Source organism: Hyperolius riggenbachi, chromosome 6, assembly GCF_040937935.1.
Source record: "Hyperolius riggenbachi isolate aHypRig1 chromosome 6, aHypRig1.pri, whole genome shotgun sequence".
Taxonomy (NCBI): domain Eukaryota; kingdom Metazoa; phylum Chordata; class Amphibia; order Anura; family Hyperoliidae; genus Hyperolius; species Hyperolius riggenbachi.
This window is the reverse complement of record NC_090651.1, coordinates 358,221,039-358,233,675: the sequence shown is the minus strand read 5'-3', so window position 1 is coordinate 358,233,675 and position 12,637 is coordinate 358,221,039. Positions and strand designations below refer to the sequence as shown.

At 43.3% G+C, this 12,637-nt stretch overlaps 1 protein-coding gene across 1 annotated transcript in view; it reads right to left on the bottom strand.

Annotated features, from left to right (window-relative positions):
- Positions 1 to 207: 207 nt before the first annotated feature.
- The window catches only part of MICOS10 (mitochondrial contact site and cristae organizing system subunit 10), an 87,940-nt gene continuing 75,510 nt past the window's right edge, over positions 208 to 12,637 (bottom strand). Inside the window, exons 3-4 of the mRNA XM_068243167.1 lie at positions 4,872 to 4,981; positions 208 to 374 (exon numbers count right to left, since the gene is read on the bottom strand). Coding sequence (XP_068099268.1) covers positions 366 to 374; positions 4,872 to 4,981 — 119 coding nt within the window. The 3' untranslated portion in view covers positions 208 to 365. The remainder of the gene's footprint in view (positions 375 to 4,871; positions 4,982 to 12,637) is intronic.

Below are 12,637 nucleotides of genomic sequence, written 5' to 3'. Positions count from 1 at the left end.
CAAGACCTTGGCTTAGGCTGGTCTGGAGACCTTGGAATTAGCTGTCAGGCAAGACCCTGGCTTAGGCTGGTCTGGAGACCTTGGAATGGGCTGGCAGTTTTCCTGGCAGGTGTTGGATTCACACATCCCGCATATTCCTTATCTGCAGTCTCTTCCCACTTTCTTCCTTACGAGTGATGAGAAAGGACACAAGCTGGGGACACTATGTGTGTTTTATGTTGTTTTTATTGTCCTGACCGCTGTGACATTAAATACAAAACAACAAGGCTGGGCGAGCCAGAGAGATCAGGTGGTGCTAAGGCCACGCCGGGGGCTGTGAGCTCTGCCGACTCTTGCCGAGTTCCAGATGTTCACCTCTGGAGAGGTCACTGTTCCTGCAACGAGAGGACACATTCACAGAGCGTTACTGACCAGCCAGAACCATAACGGATCACGCAGATCTCAGCATACAATCACCCGGGTCACACAAGTTTGCAGGGCACGTGTCAGCCATATAATTCAAAGTCAAACTTTATTAGTGCCTTTTCCACTCACATTTACAACTTAATGATAATCTGAATCTTCACAGTGTATCCTAGGGTACCCACTAATTATTCAATCTTGATTGTAGAATCTTACCAAATCTATGTACAGCACAGTCCCCAGTATCCGGCACCAGCAGGGATCACCTGATTGCATGTGCTTGCCTTTGCTTGAGCAATCAAGTGAAATCTCCCCCCTGAAATACTTACCGAGCCTCCAGTGATGTCTGGCAGTCTTTCTGTACCTCATCGCGGGCTCAGAGTGGCTTTCCGGCTTCCCCATGCACACAAGCAGACGTGTCACCTGACCCTCATCAGGTCATGTGACACTCCAGCTTCCATACACAGAACCCGGAAGCAGCTAGGAGCCAGCGAGGAGGTACAGGGAGAGTTCCAGACATCACTGGAGGCTCGGTAAGTATTTTACCACTTGCCAGCACCCACAGGAAGCCTCCCAAAAGAGGTCCCCGGTTATCCAACAGGCATGTCGCTTAGTTGAGACTTCTGGATAACGGTCTCTGCTGTAGTAGATGGGTACACTGAGTGAATACACTTTGAACATGTAGTTGTTTATATTACACAGAAGCGGGACGATAGCACAATGAAGACTGCATCATTGATGGACACTTCAAGTCTTGTTATTAGTTATGGGAGGGGGTGTGGTTTGGGAAGCCATTTACTCCTCTCCGCCCTATAGAGTCGTGGTGGTCTGGACTGCTACTTGCCACGGCCAGGAGTTTATCAATCGTCAGAATATTGAGCGCAGTCACCACCGCACAACCGACCATGCCTTTTCCAGGCTGTCTGTTTTATTTCCAGCTCAAATCAATCGAAGGGATCACTCAGGCAGCCAAGCTGCGTCATCGATCTCTGCTACATTCAATCATTATGCTTGAATTGGCCACATATCGATGCCGTGATAGAATAATGTATGGGCACTTTATTTTCAAACAGCATGTGAATGTAATATGTATCCAATTAAAAAAAAGGTAATTTTTTTTATAACAGTAAATATAAATCTAGTTTATTTTCAGTACTAGGCATACAAATACAATCCAAGCATTTTAAGGATCTAGATGGTAAACTCCTGGCTGGACCGCAGAATTAGCGGCGCTGGGAGGCAGACGTGGGGGCCTGTCCCTTTAAGCGGGCGGGAGGAGCACGACAGACTCCCAGCCTGCTTTGCTGTGAGGACTAGCGGCTGCAATAGCTCTCTAATAGTTTCCACACTTGTCCCCGGCAGCCATTCAATAATTAGGCAGTTAGCGGCCCTTCAGCCAGCGCAGCGGCACAACACATTTGGAGGCAATTAGGGATTTAACTGTTCCTGGACCCCGCTTGTTCTCATGGAGGTCCTGGATTAATAGAAAACGAGCTGCACCTTCCCCCCGCCGCCACCGCAGCTGCAGACAGGGCGACAATAAAAGCGTGCCGCGCTCCAGCCGCCCAGTCCGCTGCAGAGGGGGGTGTCAGAAGAACCCTCAGACCATGGTGGCTAAAAAACCTCAATATACTCCACTTTTGTTGTATTAAAGAAAAAACACACACACACACACACACACAACACGAACAGTAGGAATCCAGCGCAGGAGGTTTGGGTGCAGCTGGCGCCACCGTAGACCGGACTTACGGCTACAGTGCCGCACAGTGAGTAACTTTGGCACCGTCAGACGACGGAGCTGAAGTTACTTTTAAAACACTGTAATTCCCCATCATCCACATGGACCTGGAGGGGGAATAGTAAAAACACCACCATAATCCCCGCATGACCCCATAGCGAGTTAGATCCTCACACAAACCTGCATTATAATAAAAAAAAAAATATATATGGAGGCTGCAATATTTAATTTCCTTTTAAACAATACCAGTTCCCTGGCTGTCCTGCTGATGTCTTTGGCTGCAGTGGTGTTTGAATCACACACCTGAAACAAGGATGCAGCTAATCTTAGACTTCATTTAGAAAAGCCAAGCAGATAAGGACCAATATGGGCACCTGGAAGGTTAAAGGGGAGGGATTATCTCCTGACACTAGAAGTACTTCTTTCTGGCTCACAATCTCCTCACTAGAGTCCTAGTCTAATGTCCTACCATAATATTATTATTATTATTATTATGTATTTATACAGCACTGACATGTGCTGCAGCACTTTACAGAAAACATAGTCATGTCACTGACTGTCCTCAGAGGAGCTCACAATCTAATCCTACCATAGTCATAGTGTAATGTCCTACCATATTACTATTATGTATTTATTAAGCACTAACATCTTCTGCAGCACATTACGGAGTACATAGTCATGTCAAGAACTGTCCTCAGAGAAGCTTATAATCTATTCCTACCATAGCCATAGTCTAATGTCTTAACCATATTATTATTATGTACTTATATAGCACTGACATCTCCTGCAGCACATTACAGAGTACATAGTCATGTCACTGACTGTCCTCAGAGGAGCTCGCACTCTAATCCTACCATAGTCATAGTGTAATGTCCTACCATATTATTATTATGTATTTATTAAGCACTAACATCTTCTGCAGCACATTACGGAGTACATAGTCACGTCACTGTTGTCCTCAGAGGAGCTCACAATCTAATCCTCAGAATTATAGTGTGATGCCTCTACTACAGTCTAAGGAGGGTTATTATTCCTGTGGGGGGGAGAGGACGAGACTTGTGCTGTGTGGGGTTAGCTCTGGTACACATATAGTTTGCCTGAGATCCGTCTCATCTTATTTTCATTAGGGGGAAACAGATTGTCCTTTTCCTGTAAAAACTAATAAGGCTTGACTTGTGTGAAGTGATGATATTACGGAGGGTCTGCAGGTTATGACACCAGCTGTGACCTTTAAGCCTGAGACCCCCTGTGCAGCCCGAGCCCCCTGTGTGATCCGGAACAAATCTGCCACTTCCTGTGACTTCTGGACACCTGTGATATTAATGGCTGGTCAGCCAGCCGGGAGCGGTTCTCTTCTAAGACACCCCCAGCCTCATTTAACACGCCGGATATGAATTCAGATGAGTGTGCGTATCTATTATAAACGCACAGGAAGGAAGACAGTCCCCTATTAAGTGTTTCATGTGGTTGAATGATAAACAGGTTTAACCACTTCGCATCCAGACCTTGTTTTCAACTTATTGACCAGAGCAGTTTTGACAGTTTAGCTATGTCCCTATTTAATCAGAAATAACTTTATCCCTACTTATGACACATAAATGAAATATATATTGGCTTTTTTCAAGACAAACTAGGCTTTCATTGTATGCCTTTTTTTTCCCTCAAACAATTTTGTTTTCTATGAATTCCAGTTTAAAAATAAAAAGTGCAACTGTAGATAAAAAACACAAATTTTGTTTGCCTAGTCTTACTGCTTATCACAAAACTTAGATTATGTTCCTGTCACAATTTATGGTGAAGATATTTGATTCTGAAATAATGCTACAGAGTGTGTTTTTCACTATGAAATGAGAAAATACAAGTATTTTTAATAGTAAAAATCAATCTCATTAGCTCAGGAAACATATATTCCCGTTCACCAATTAGTGTTGCATCAGATAGTGCCAGAAATGCGCACAGGAGCAAGCCCAATCCTGCACAGCACTGCTTCTGCTGCAAGACGTATATCTACTGACCTGTGGCTTAGATGAAGTCCCAGAGGACGTATATCTACTGACCTGTGGACGAAGTGGTTAAAGAGCAACTGTAGTGAAAATTACAAAAATGAATAAACTTGATTTTTTTTTTTTTTTTTTTACAATATCCATTTATAAAGGATTTAGTCGTGGACTGTCCATTAAAACATTTTTCCTCACTCGGATTTAAATTCTGAAATGTAATGTTTGGCCTGACAGCCATCCCTACTTCTTCAGAGGTCAGATTGGGTTTGCATAGCCTAGCCTATAACATCACTAAGAGGGCAGGTCTATACACCATAGTACAAGGAAGTGCTAAAATTGGCCCAAAAAAAAAATTGTGTACTAGGCCTTCGTTAATCTCTTCTGCACAGGGCCTTGACTTATGTTGACAAGGACTTCTGTGTTCCCAGTCTGAGGTTTTATTTGAAACCGGTTACTGCTGTAACGTGTACTTAGAAATGTAGAATGCAGCTGTCAGTATGAAAGCGGGGAGAGGTGGCTGGGAGGTGGGCTGCCAGTGCGAGGCACAGGTCTTGCGTTGCGGTGCACTGCAACAGGCAGCTCCAACCGGCAGTAACCAGAGAAGGCCAGACTCATTACGAGTGGAAATAGTGCTGCTCCTGCCCATAGTGAACCCCAGAGACTCCATCTGACGAGGGAAGCACGCGGCAGCTGAGAGCGTCTCTGAGGCCGCCTCCTCCCGCTGTACTCACCTTGACAAACTTTCCGTGGAGGAGGTACGGAGACTGGAAGTCGCTCTGGCAGTTGGAGTACGCCATGCCTAGGCCGATGCCGGAGGAGAATGCGATGGGCCACGTCTTCCCTGCGAAGAGAGAATATTATAGCTTTTCACAAGCCACATGCAGACCATTAACTCCCCATCAAAGCAGATCTCCAGTCATTCCGGCTGCTTTATAGCCCCACTCCCAGCAAATATAAAACAAATCATTATGTAATCCTATAACCCGCTGAATGAGGCATGATTAAAGCTCAGCTCCGGCACACGGGTTTTTATACGCATTTAACAGAATATTATTTTAAATGAGTTCTTCATAAGGAGGGGAAAAAAGGTTTTTGTAAAAATGAAGTATTTATAAAATATAAATACCAGTTATATTCCTAGATCCTCATCTACTCGGCAGCTGCCGACACACTCTGAAACACGCCCAAGTTAGTCACATGGTCAAGTAGAGGCAAGAGAGATTCCTCTCAATAGAAGCCACGCCTCCCTGCTGACTGATAGCCTATCACGGTTGTCAGTCTCTAGTAGGGAGTCAAAGGGTGCATACACACATCAGACCATAGTCTTCGGAAAATGAAAGATCACAGACCAATCTTACCTCCTTCCATGTAGTATGAGAGCCATACCTACACAGTCTATTCTATGGAGCTGAGCTCCCCATCAGACAGAAATCTTTGCAAGATGCTGCACACACAGATGCTGTACAGACACAAAAGATGAGTATCTGCAAAAGATCTGTTCCTGCCAAAAATCCATTCCTGCAAAATGCAATGATAGTCTATGGGATCTGCAGATCATCATACACACATGATTTAACTGACATTCATCTGCAGATCAGATCCACCAGGATGGATTTTCAGATCTGCGGATGATTGCTTGATCTGCAGAAGAATGTCAGTTAAATCATGTGTGTATGATGATCTGCAGATCCCATAGACTATCATTGCAATTTGCAGGAACGGATTTTTGGTAGGAACAGATCTTTTGCAGATACTGATCTTTTGTGTCTGTACAGCATGTGTGTGCAGCATCTTGCAAAGATTTCTGTCTGATGGGGAGTTCAGCTCCATAGAAAAGACTGTGTAGGTATGGCTCTTATACTACAGGAAGGGTGGTAAGATTGGTCTGTGATCTTTCACTTTCCAAAGACTATGGTCTGATGTGTGTATGCACCCAAAGCTTCAGACATCTGCAGAAAAAATCCTGGTACACACATTCAGTTTTCATTGGCGAATTGTACCACCTCCATGTAGAATGAGGGCCAACCGGTTTTAAATACTATGAACAGATAGTGCAGTCTCTCATACTACAGTGGTAAAATTGGGCAATACAAATTGAATGTGTGTACGCACTGCAAGTAATGTGCTGCCAGCTGGAGTGATAGGTAGATAGATATATGAGACAGACAGACACAAACGCCTTCTTTAAAGGGTAACTGAAGTAAGAGGTATACGGAGGCTGCCATATTTATTTCCTTTTAAACAATACCACCTGCCTGGCAGCCCTGCTGATCTATTTGGCTGCAGTAGTGTCTAAATCCTAGGTTCTCAACGTGTGGTACACGTACCCCAGGGGGTACTTCTGATGGTTCCAAGGGGTACTCGGGCTTCATAAACTTATCCAAGAATAACAAATTTAGAGTCTTAGAAAATGATAAATCTTATTTAAACACCAAATTTGGCTTTTAGCTAATTAAAAGCAATAGCAAATGCTTGGAAATTGTTTAGAACCAATTATCATGTACTAGTACGATGAAATATATATTTGTCAAGGGGGACTTGTGTTAATGTTTACTATTCTAAAGGGTACTTGGCGAGTACAGGGCTTTAAAAGGGGTACATACCAATAAAATGTTGAGAAACATTGGTCTAAATAACACCAGAAATAAGCATGCAGCTAATATGTCAGATCTGACAATAATGTCAAAAACACCTGATCTGCTGCATGCTTGTTCAGGGTCTATGGCTGAAAGTATTAGAGGCTGCCAGGCAACTGGTATTGCTTAAAAGGAAATAAACATGGCAACCCCTTTCTTCAGTTGTCCTGTAAAAGTGAGATTGTCACCATAATAATTCAAATTTCAACAGCAACTGGTCTGAGTGTATTAAGTGATAAAGATGCTAATCCTGCAGTCAAAACTTTTTCTGCGGCTATGATTTGGATCATCACATACCTTAGGAGCACTGGCCCTTTAATTGCCTTTGCCAAACAGTTGCATGCTGGGGGGGGGAGGTCTTTTTACCTATACTATATTCCTTCTTTTTATTTCCCCCCACCCCTAATGACATAAGACAGTGCACTTCCCAGTATAGACCTCAGAGGGAGTGTCTGAAGATTCTGGGAGGAGGCAGGTAACTAATACACAATTAGCAAGAGGAGGGGGAAAAAAAAAAAAAAAAAATGGAAATGTCAGGATTATCTGCATTCAAAAGGTAACCAAGATGGAAACTGTCTAGAAGAGGAGTCTCTGCTTTGCCTTTATAAGAGTCACAGGAATCATAACGTGGACAGTGCAATAAATCTGTTATGTAAGTAGACCTAATGCTTACTTACATATGTGTTTTTTTATTTCTATGTTAGCATGGGTGTCACTTGTTCTTTAATATTTCCAGACTTCCATGCATTGGAGGATGAAAGCAACCTCTACAATCCACAGAGAGAATTGCTGCACACTATTCAATTCACTGTTTCTCCTGAGTTCTCTCCTACGTGATATTTTCACACCTTGTCATGAAATGCATTTTGAACCCCCAGCAAGCAAGAAAATACTTAAGTTAAAGGGATACTGTAGGGGGGTTAGGGGAAAATGAGTTGAAGTTACCCGGGGCTTCCCCTGCAGACATCCTGTGCCAGCACAGCGTCTCACCGATGCTCCGGCCCCGCCTCCGGTTCACTTCTGGAATTTCAGACTTTAAAGTCTGAAAACCACTGCGCCTGCGTTGCCGTGTCCTCGATCCCGCTGATGTCATCAAGAGCGCACAGCGCAGGCCCAGTATGGTCTGTGTCTGCGCAGTACACTCCTGGTGACATCAGCAGGAGCGAGGACACGGGCGTGCAGGCGCAGTGGTTTTCTGACTTTAAAGTCAGAAATTCCAGAAGTGAACTGGAGGCGGGGCCGGAGCATCGGTGAGTGGCTGCGCCAACACAGGATGTCTGCGGGGGACCATTAGAAGCCCCGGGTAAGTTCAGCTCATTTTCCCCTGACCCCCCCTACAGTATCCCTTTAAAGTGGATCCGAGATGAACTTTTACTCATTGCATAATTGTGTTCCTTTCCTATTGTTTATAGGGCATTCCTCAAGCCAAATACTTTTTTGTTTTTGTTTTAATACTCTAATTCCTTATAAACTAAACAAGCCTCGCCCACAGCTTTTTAGAGTGCCTTGGCACTGTAGCAAGGGCTTATGGGAGAACAGTCTGGACAGGAGGAGGAGGTTGCTAGCCAGAGATTTCAGAGGCAGAGGAGAAGAGGGGGGGGGGGGGGGGGGTTAGGTTTTTTGCTCAAGATGCAGATAAGCCTGCCTCTGTGTAATGTTTAGAAACAACATGGCTGGTGTCATTGTATCACAGGAAAAAAATAATCATATTCTATTGAAGATGTTTGCAGCTAGATTTGCTGTGTAAACATCTAAACTGTACATAAGATATATAGACAAGTTACTTGTTATAGTTAGTTTTTCATCTCGGATCCGCTTTAAAGGGAACCTGAACTGAGTAAAATTTAAAATAAACACATGAGGTAACTTCAAATGAACATTGCATAGTTACCTTGCCATCAGTTCCTCTCATAAGCTCACCATTTTCTTCTGCCAATGATCCCTTCCAGTTCTGACAAGATTTTGTCAGAACTGAAATATATCAGTTGCTGTCAGTTATAGCCGAGAGGACAACTGATGTGCCCAGTAATGTCCATGTTTCCCTATGGCTCAAGTGGGCGATGTTACAGTTTAACAGTGTGCTAACCAGGAAGCTGTTATGGGGTAATGGCCATTTTCAAAATGGAGGACGGAGAATTCCATTGATCACAGGGGACAAACAGGACGCAGGAGAGGAGAAAGCGATTGAGTAGTAGACTACAAAAGGAGGTAAGTATGACTTGTGTATGCTTATTTTGACTTTTATTATTTTCAGTTCAGGTTTTCTTTAAGCAATTTTGATAGTACTTTTTCACCAACTTGTAGGTACTTTTTGCAATTTTAAAATGCTTAAAAGTTATTTTAAAGAGAATATAAAAATTATCTCCTAGGGCTCTATCCAGAGAGCATAACTTCATTCAGTAATGCTGAAAACAGCTGAATTTACTGATCACCTTCACACATTACAATTCACCAACCATCGCACTAAAAATTTGAGTCACCGACTAGTGAGGTTAATTACAGACTTGTGCAGTAAATGCCTCAAGAAATGTCAATTCACAAAGATTTTCGCATTAAGTTTACTGGGCAAAAGTGTTTGGTATTTTTCTCCAGCTCATAGCAGCCGATAACTGGCTCTCCCCCTGCTGTCTCTGTGCGTTGGATTTAACCGACAGCCTTTAAGGAGAGCCACACAGCCCTGCTTCTCACTCTGATTTGAAGCAAACTAGAACATTGAATACTTACCTACAGTAATTTTCTTTTCTTGTATAAACAATGGCGGCATACATATGGGTTAGTCCACGCCCCCCTGACCCCATAGGACAGACTTATAAGACTGAACAATCCCCCCCCTCCGCCATTCTTGGTAAAAATCAGTCCTCGAATGGACAGAAGGGTGGGATTCGTATGCCGCCATTGTTTATACAAGAAAAGAAAATTACTGTAGGTAAGTATTCAATTTTCTAGTTTCTTGCATAAACATGGCGGCATACATATGGGATGTATCCAATCAATAATGAGGGAGGGCAATTGCAGTAAACACACTATTTTTATTTAACATTTTGCAGATAATACAGCTTTTCCAAAATTCAAGGATGACCAGAAAGCAGAGTCAACTTTATAGTGAGACACAAACGTATTTGTGGACGACCAGCTAGCTGCTTTACAAATAGTATCTAAGGATACTTTTGAAAAATGAGCATATGATGCAGCCATACCTCTCGTGGAGTGAGCTTTCACTTCTTGAGGTATTGGCAAACCTTTTAACTGGTATGCCTTCTGAATAGCTTTTACTAAACATGCAGAAAGCGTCCTTGCAGATACCTTTTTGCCTTTGTTTACCCCTTGTGAATTGATGAACAAATGTTCTGATGTTCTGAAGGAAGCTGTGGCTGCCAGATAGGCTTTTATTGACCTGCCGACATCCAAAGGATGATCTTCCCCTTCGACTGAGAAGGTAGGGAGCGTCAGCTCCTGATTAATATGAAACATAGAGGCCACCTTCGGAATATAGGAGAGTACTGGTCTTATTATTACTCTGTCTGGATAGAACTCAAGCAAATTTCCTGAACAACCTAAAGCTTGCAGGTCTGACACCCTTTTTGCTGAAGATATTGCTGTAAGAAAAAGGGTTTTTAAAGTTATATCTTGTAAGGAGGATGTTTCTACCGGATGAAACGGCGGCAGAGACATTGCATCAAGGACTATACACAGGTCCCACTTCGGAAAAAAAAGGTTTTCTTGGTGGACGGATTTTCAGAACTGCTTTTAGAAATTGTACTACTAATGGATGTAGTGCCCACTTTGTAGCTGTCAATGCTGATAGAGCTGAGACTTGGACTTTTAGAGCCGAGAGGCTTAGTGATTTGTCGACTCCCGACTGAAGAAAGTCTAAGATATTACCCACATTAAGCGATAATTTGTTAAAAGATTTTTCCATTGCGAAGGTAGCGAATCTTTCCCAGATTTTGTAATAAGTTGAATTTGTTGAGGATTTTCTAGCTTTTAGGAGAGTCTCTACTACAGGATTGGAGCAGCCTTGATTTAAGTATGCTTGCCTCTCAGTTTCCATGCAGTTAAATGTAGTGTTTGCACATTCGGATAAAGAAGTTTCCCCTGGAACAGAAGATCGTGCCACTGCGGGAGTTTTATTGGCTTTTCCACACTCAACTCTGTCGCCAAGGCAAACCAGGGTCTCCGGGGCCAGAATGGCATTATAGCTATGATCGTGGCGGACCCTGTTGACACTCTCTGAAGGAACCTGGGTATCATTGGAAGTGGAGGAAAGGCATAACCTGTATTGAAAGTCCATTCCTGCGTTAAGCAGTCTATTCCCAATGCCCCCGGATGAGGGTATCTGGTGAAGAACCTTTCTACTTTCGCATTCCACGGAGTCGCCCAGAGATCCACTTCCGGTCTGCCCCATAGCTCTGTAATCCAATTGAATATTTGATCGTTCAATCGCCATTCGTTCTGATCTGCAAATGTCCTGCTCAGATGGTCTGCTATATGATTGCTGGTCCCCGGTAGGTAGGTTGCTGACAGATTGGCCAGATTCTTCTGCGCCCAATTCATTATTTTGCTCGTCTCCTGAAGCAGAGCTAAGCTCTGAGTTCCCCCCTGTCTTTTTATGTAGGTAACTGCAGTTACATTGTCTATCCTTAATAAACACATTCTTTTTGTAGACTAGAAAGTGAAAAGATTTTAGGGCCATAAAGGCCGCTCTCAATTCCAGGATGTTTGACGGGACATGATTGCTTGGCTGCATCCATTTTCCTTGCATGTGGATACCGTTGCAGTGAGCCCCCCAACCTGAACCGCTTGCATCGGAGGTAATCAGTAGTGGCGTTGAAGGCTGAATTTGATGACAGTTCAAAAGATGCTTTTTGGCCATCCACCAAGTCAAGGACGAAATCACTTGTTCCGGAAGGAATAATATCTGCTTCAAACTTCTCCTGTTCCATTTCCTCAGAAAGTAATTCTGTAGAACCCTCAGGTGCCAATGGGCCCACCTGACCATCAGTATTGTCGATGACAAAGTCCCTAATAGGCTCATACACTGCCTCACCGATAATCTCCGTGTTTGTAGGACTTGCAACACTTTTTCTTGAATTAAACAAACCTTTTGTTGTGGCAAAATGATTTTGTTTTCTGTTGTTATGAATCTGGCCCCCAGGAATACCATGTCTTGTGAGGGAATAAGATGACTTTTTCCTAGGTTCACTAACCATCCCAAGTTCTCCAGTGTTGTTAGTAACTTTTTTTGATGAGAAAGAAGAATATCTTTGTCTTGATTTAGAAGAAGTATATCGTCTAGATAATGGAAAATCCGTAATCCCTGTGTCCTGAGAAAAGCTATCACTGGTAGTAGGACCTTTGTAAAGCATCTTGGGGCCGTAGAGATACCGAACGGCAGTGCCTGGAACTGATAGTGCTTCCCTTGGACAGCGAAACGTAGGAATTTTTGGTAGTGTTGATTGATTGGGATATGGAGGTATGCGTCTGCCAGATCTACAGATGACATCCAATCGTTCACCTGAATCATAGGGATTATTGATTGTAGGGATTCCATTTTGAAATGCCTTATCTCTATATAACGGTTTAGAAACTTTAGATCTAAGACCGGTCTCCAATTGCCTGTTGATTTTGGCACTAAGAATAGTGGTGAATAAATTCCTTTGAATTTTTCCCCTATCGGAACTGGAATTATCGCTTTTGCCTTTTCCAATGATCGGACATAATCTATCAGGATTCGATATTTTTGTTCGTCCTGTGGAACCTTTGTCATGATGAAACGACTTACGGGAGGGGTTCTCCCGAACCTCCACATATGACCCCTCTTTAGTGTCTTCAGAACCCACGGATCTTCTATGGCCTCCACC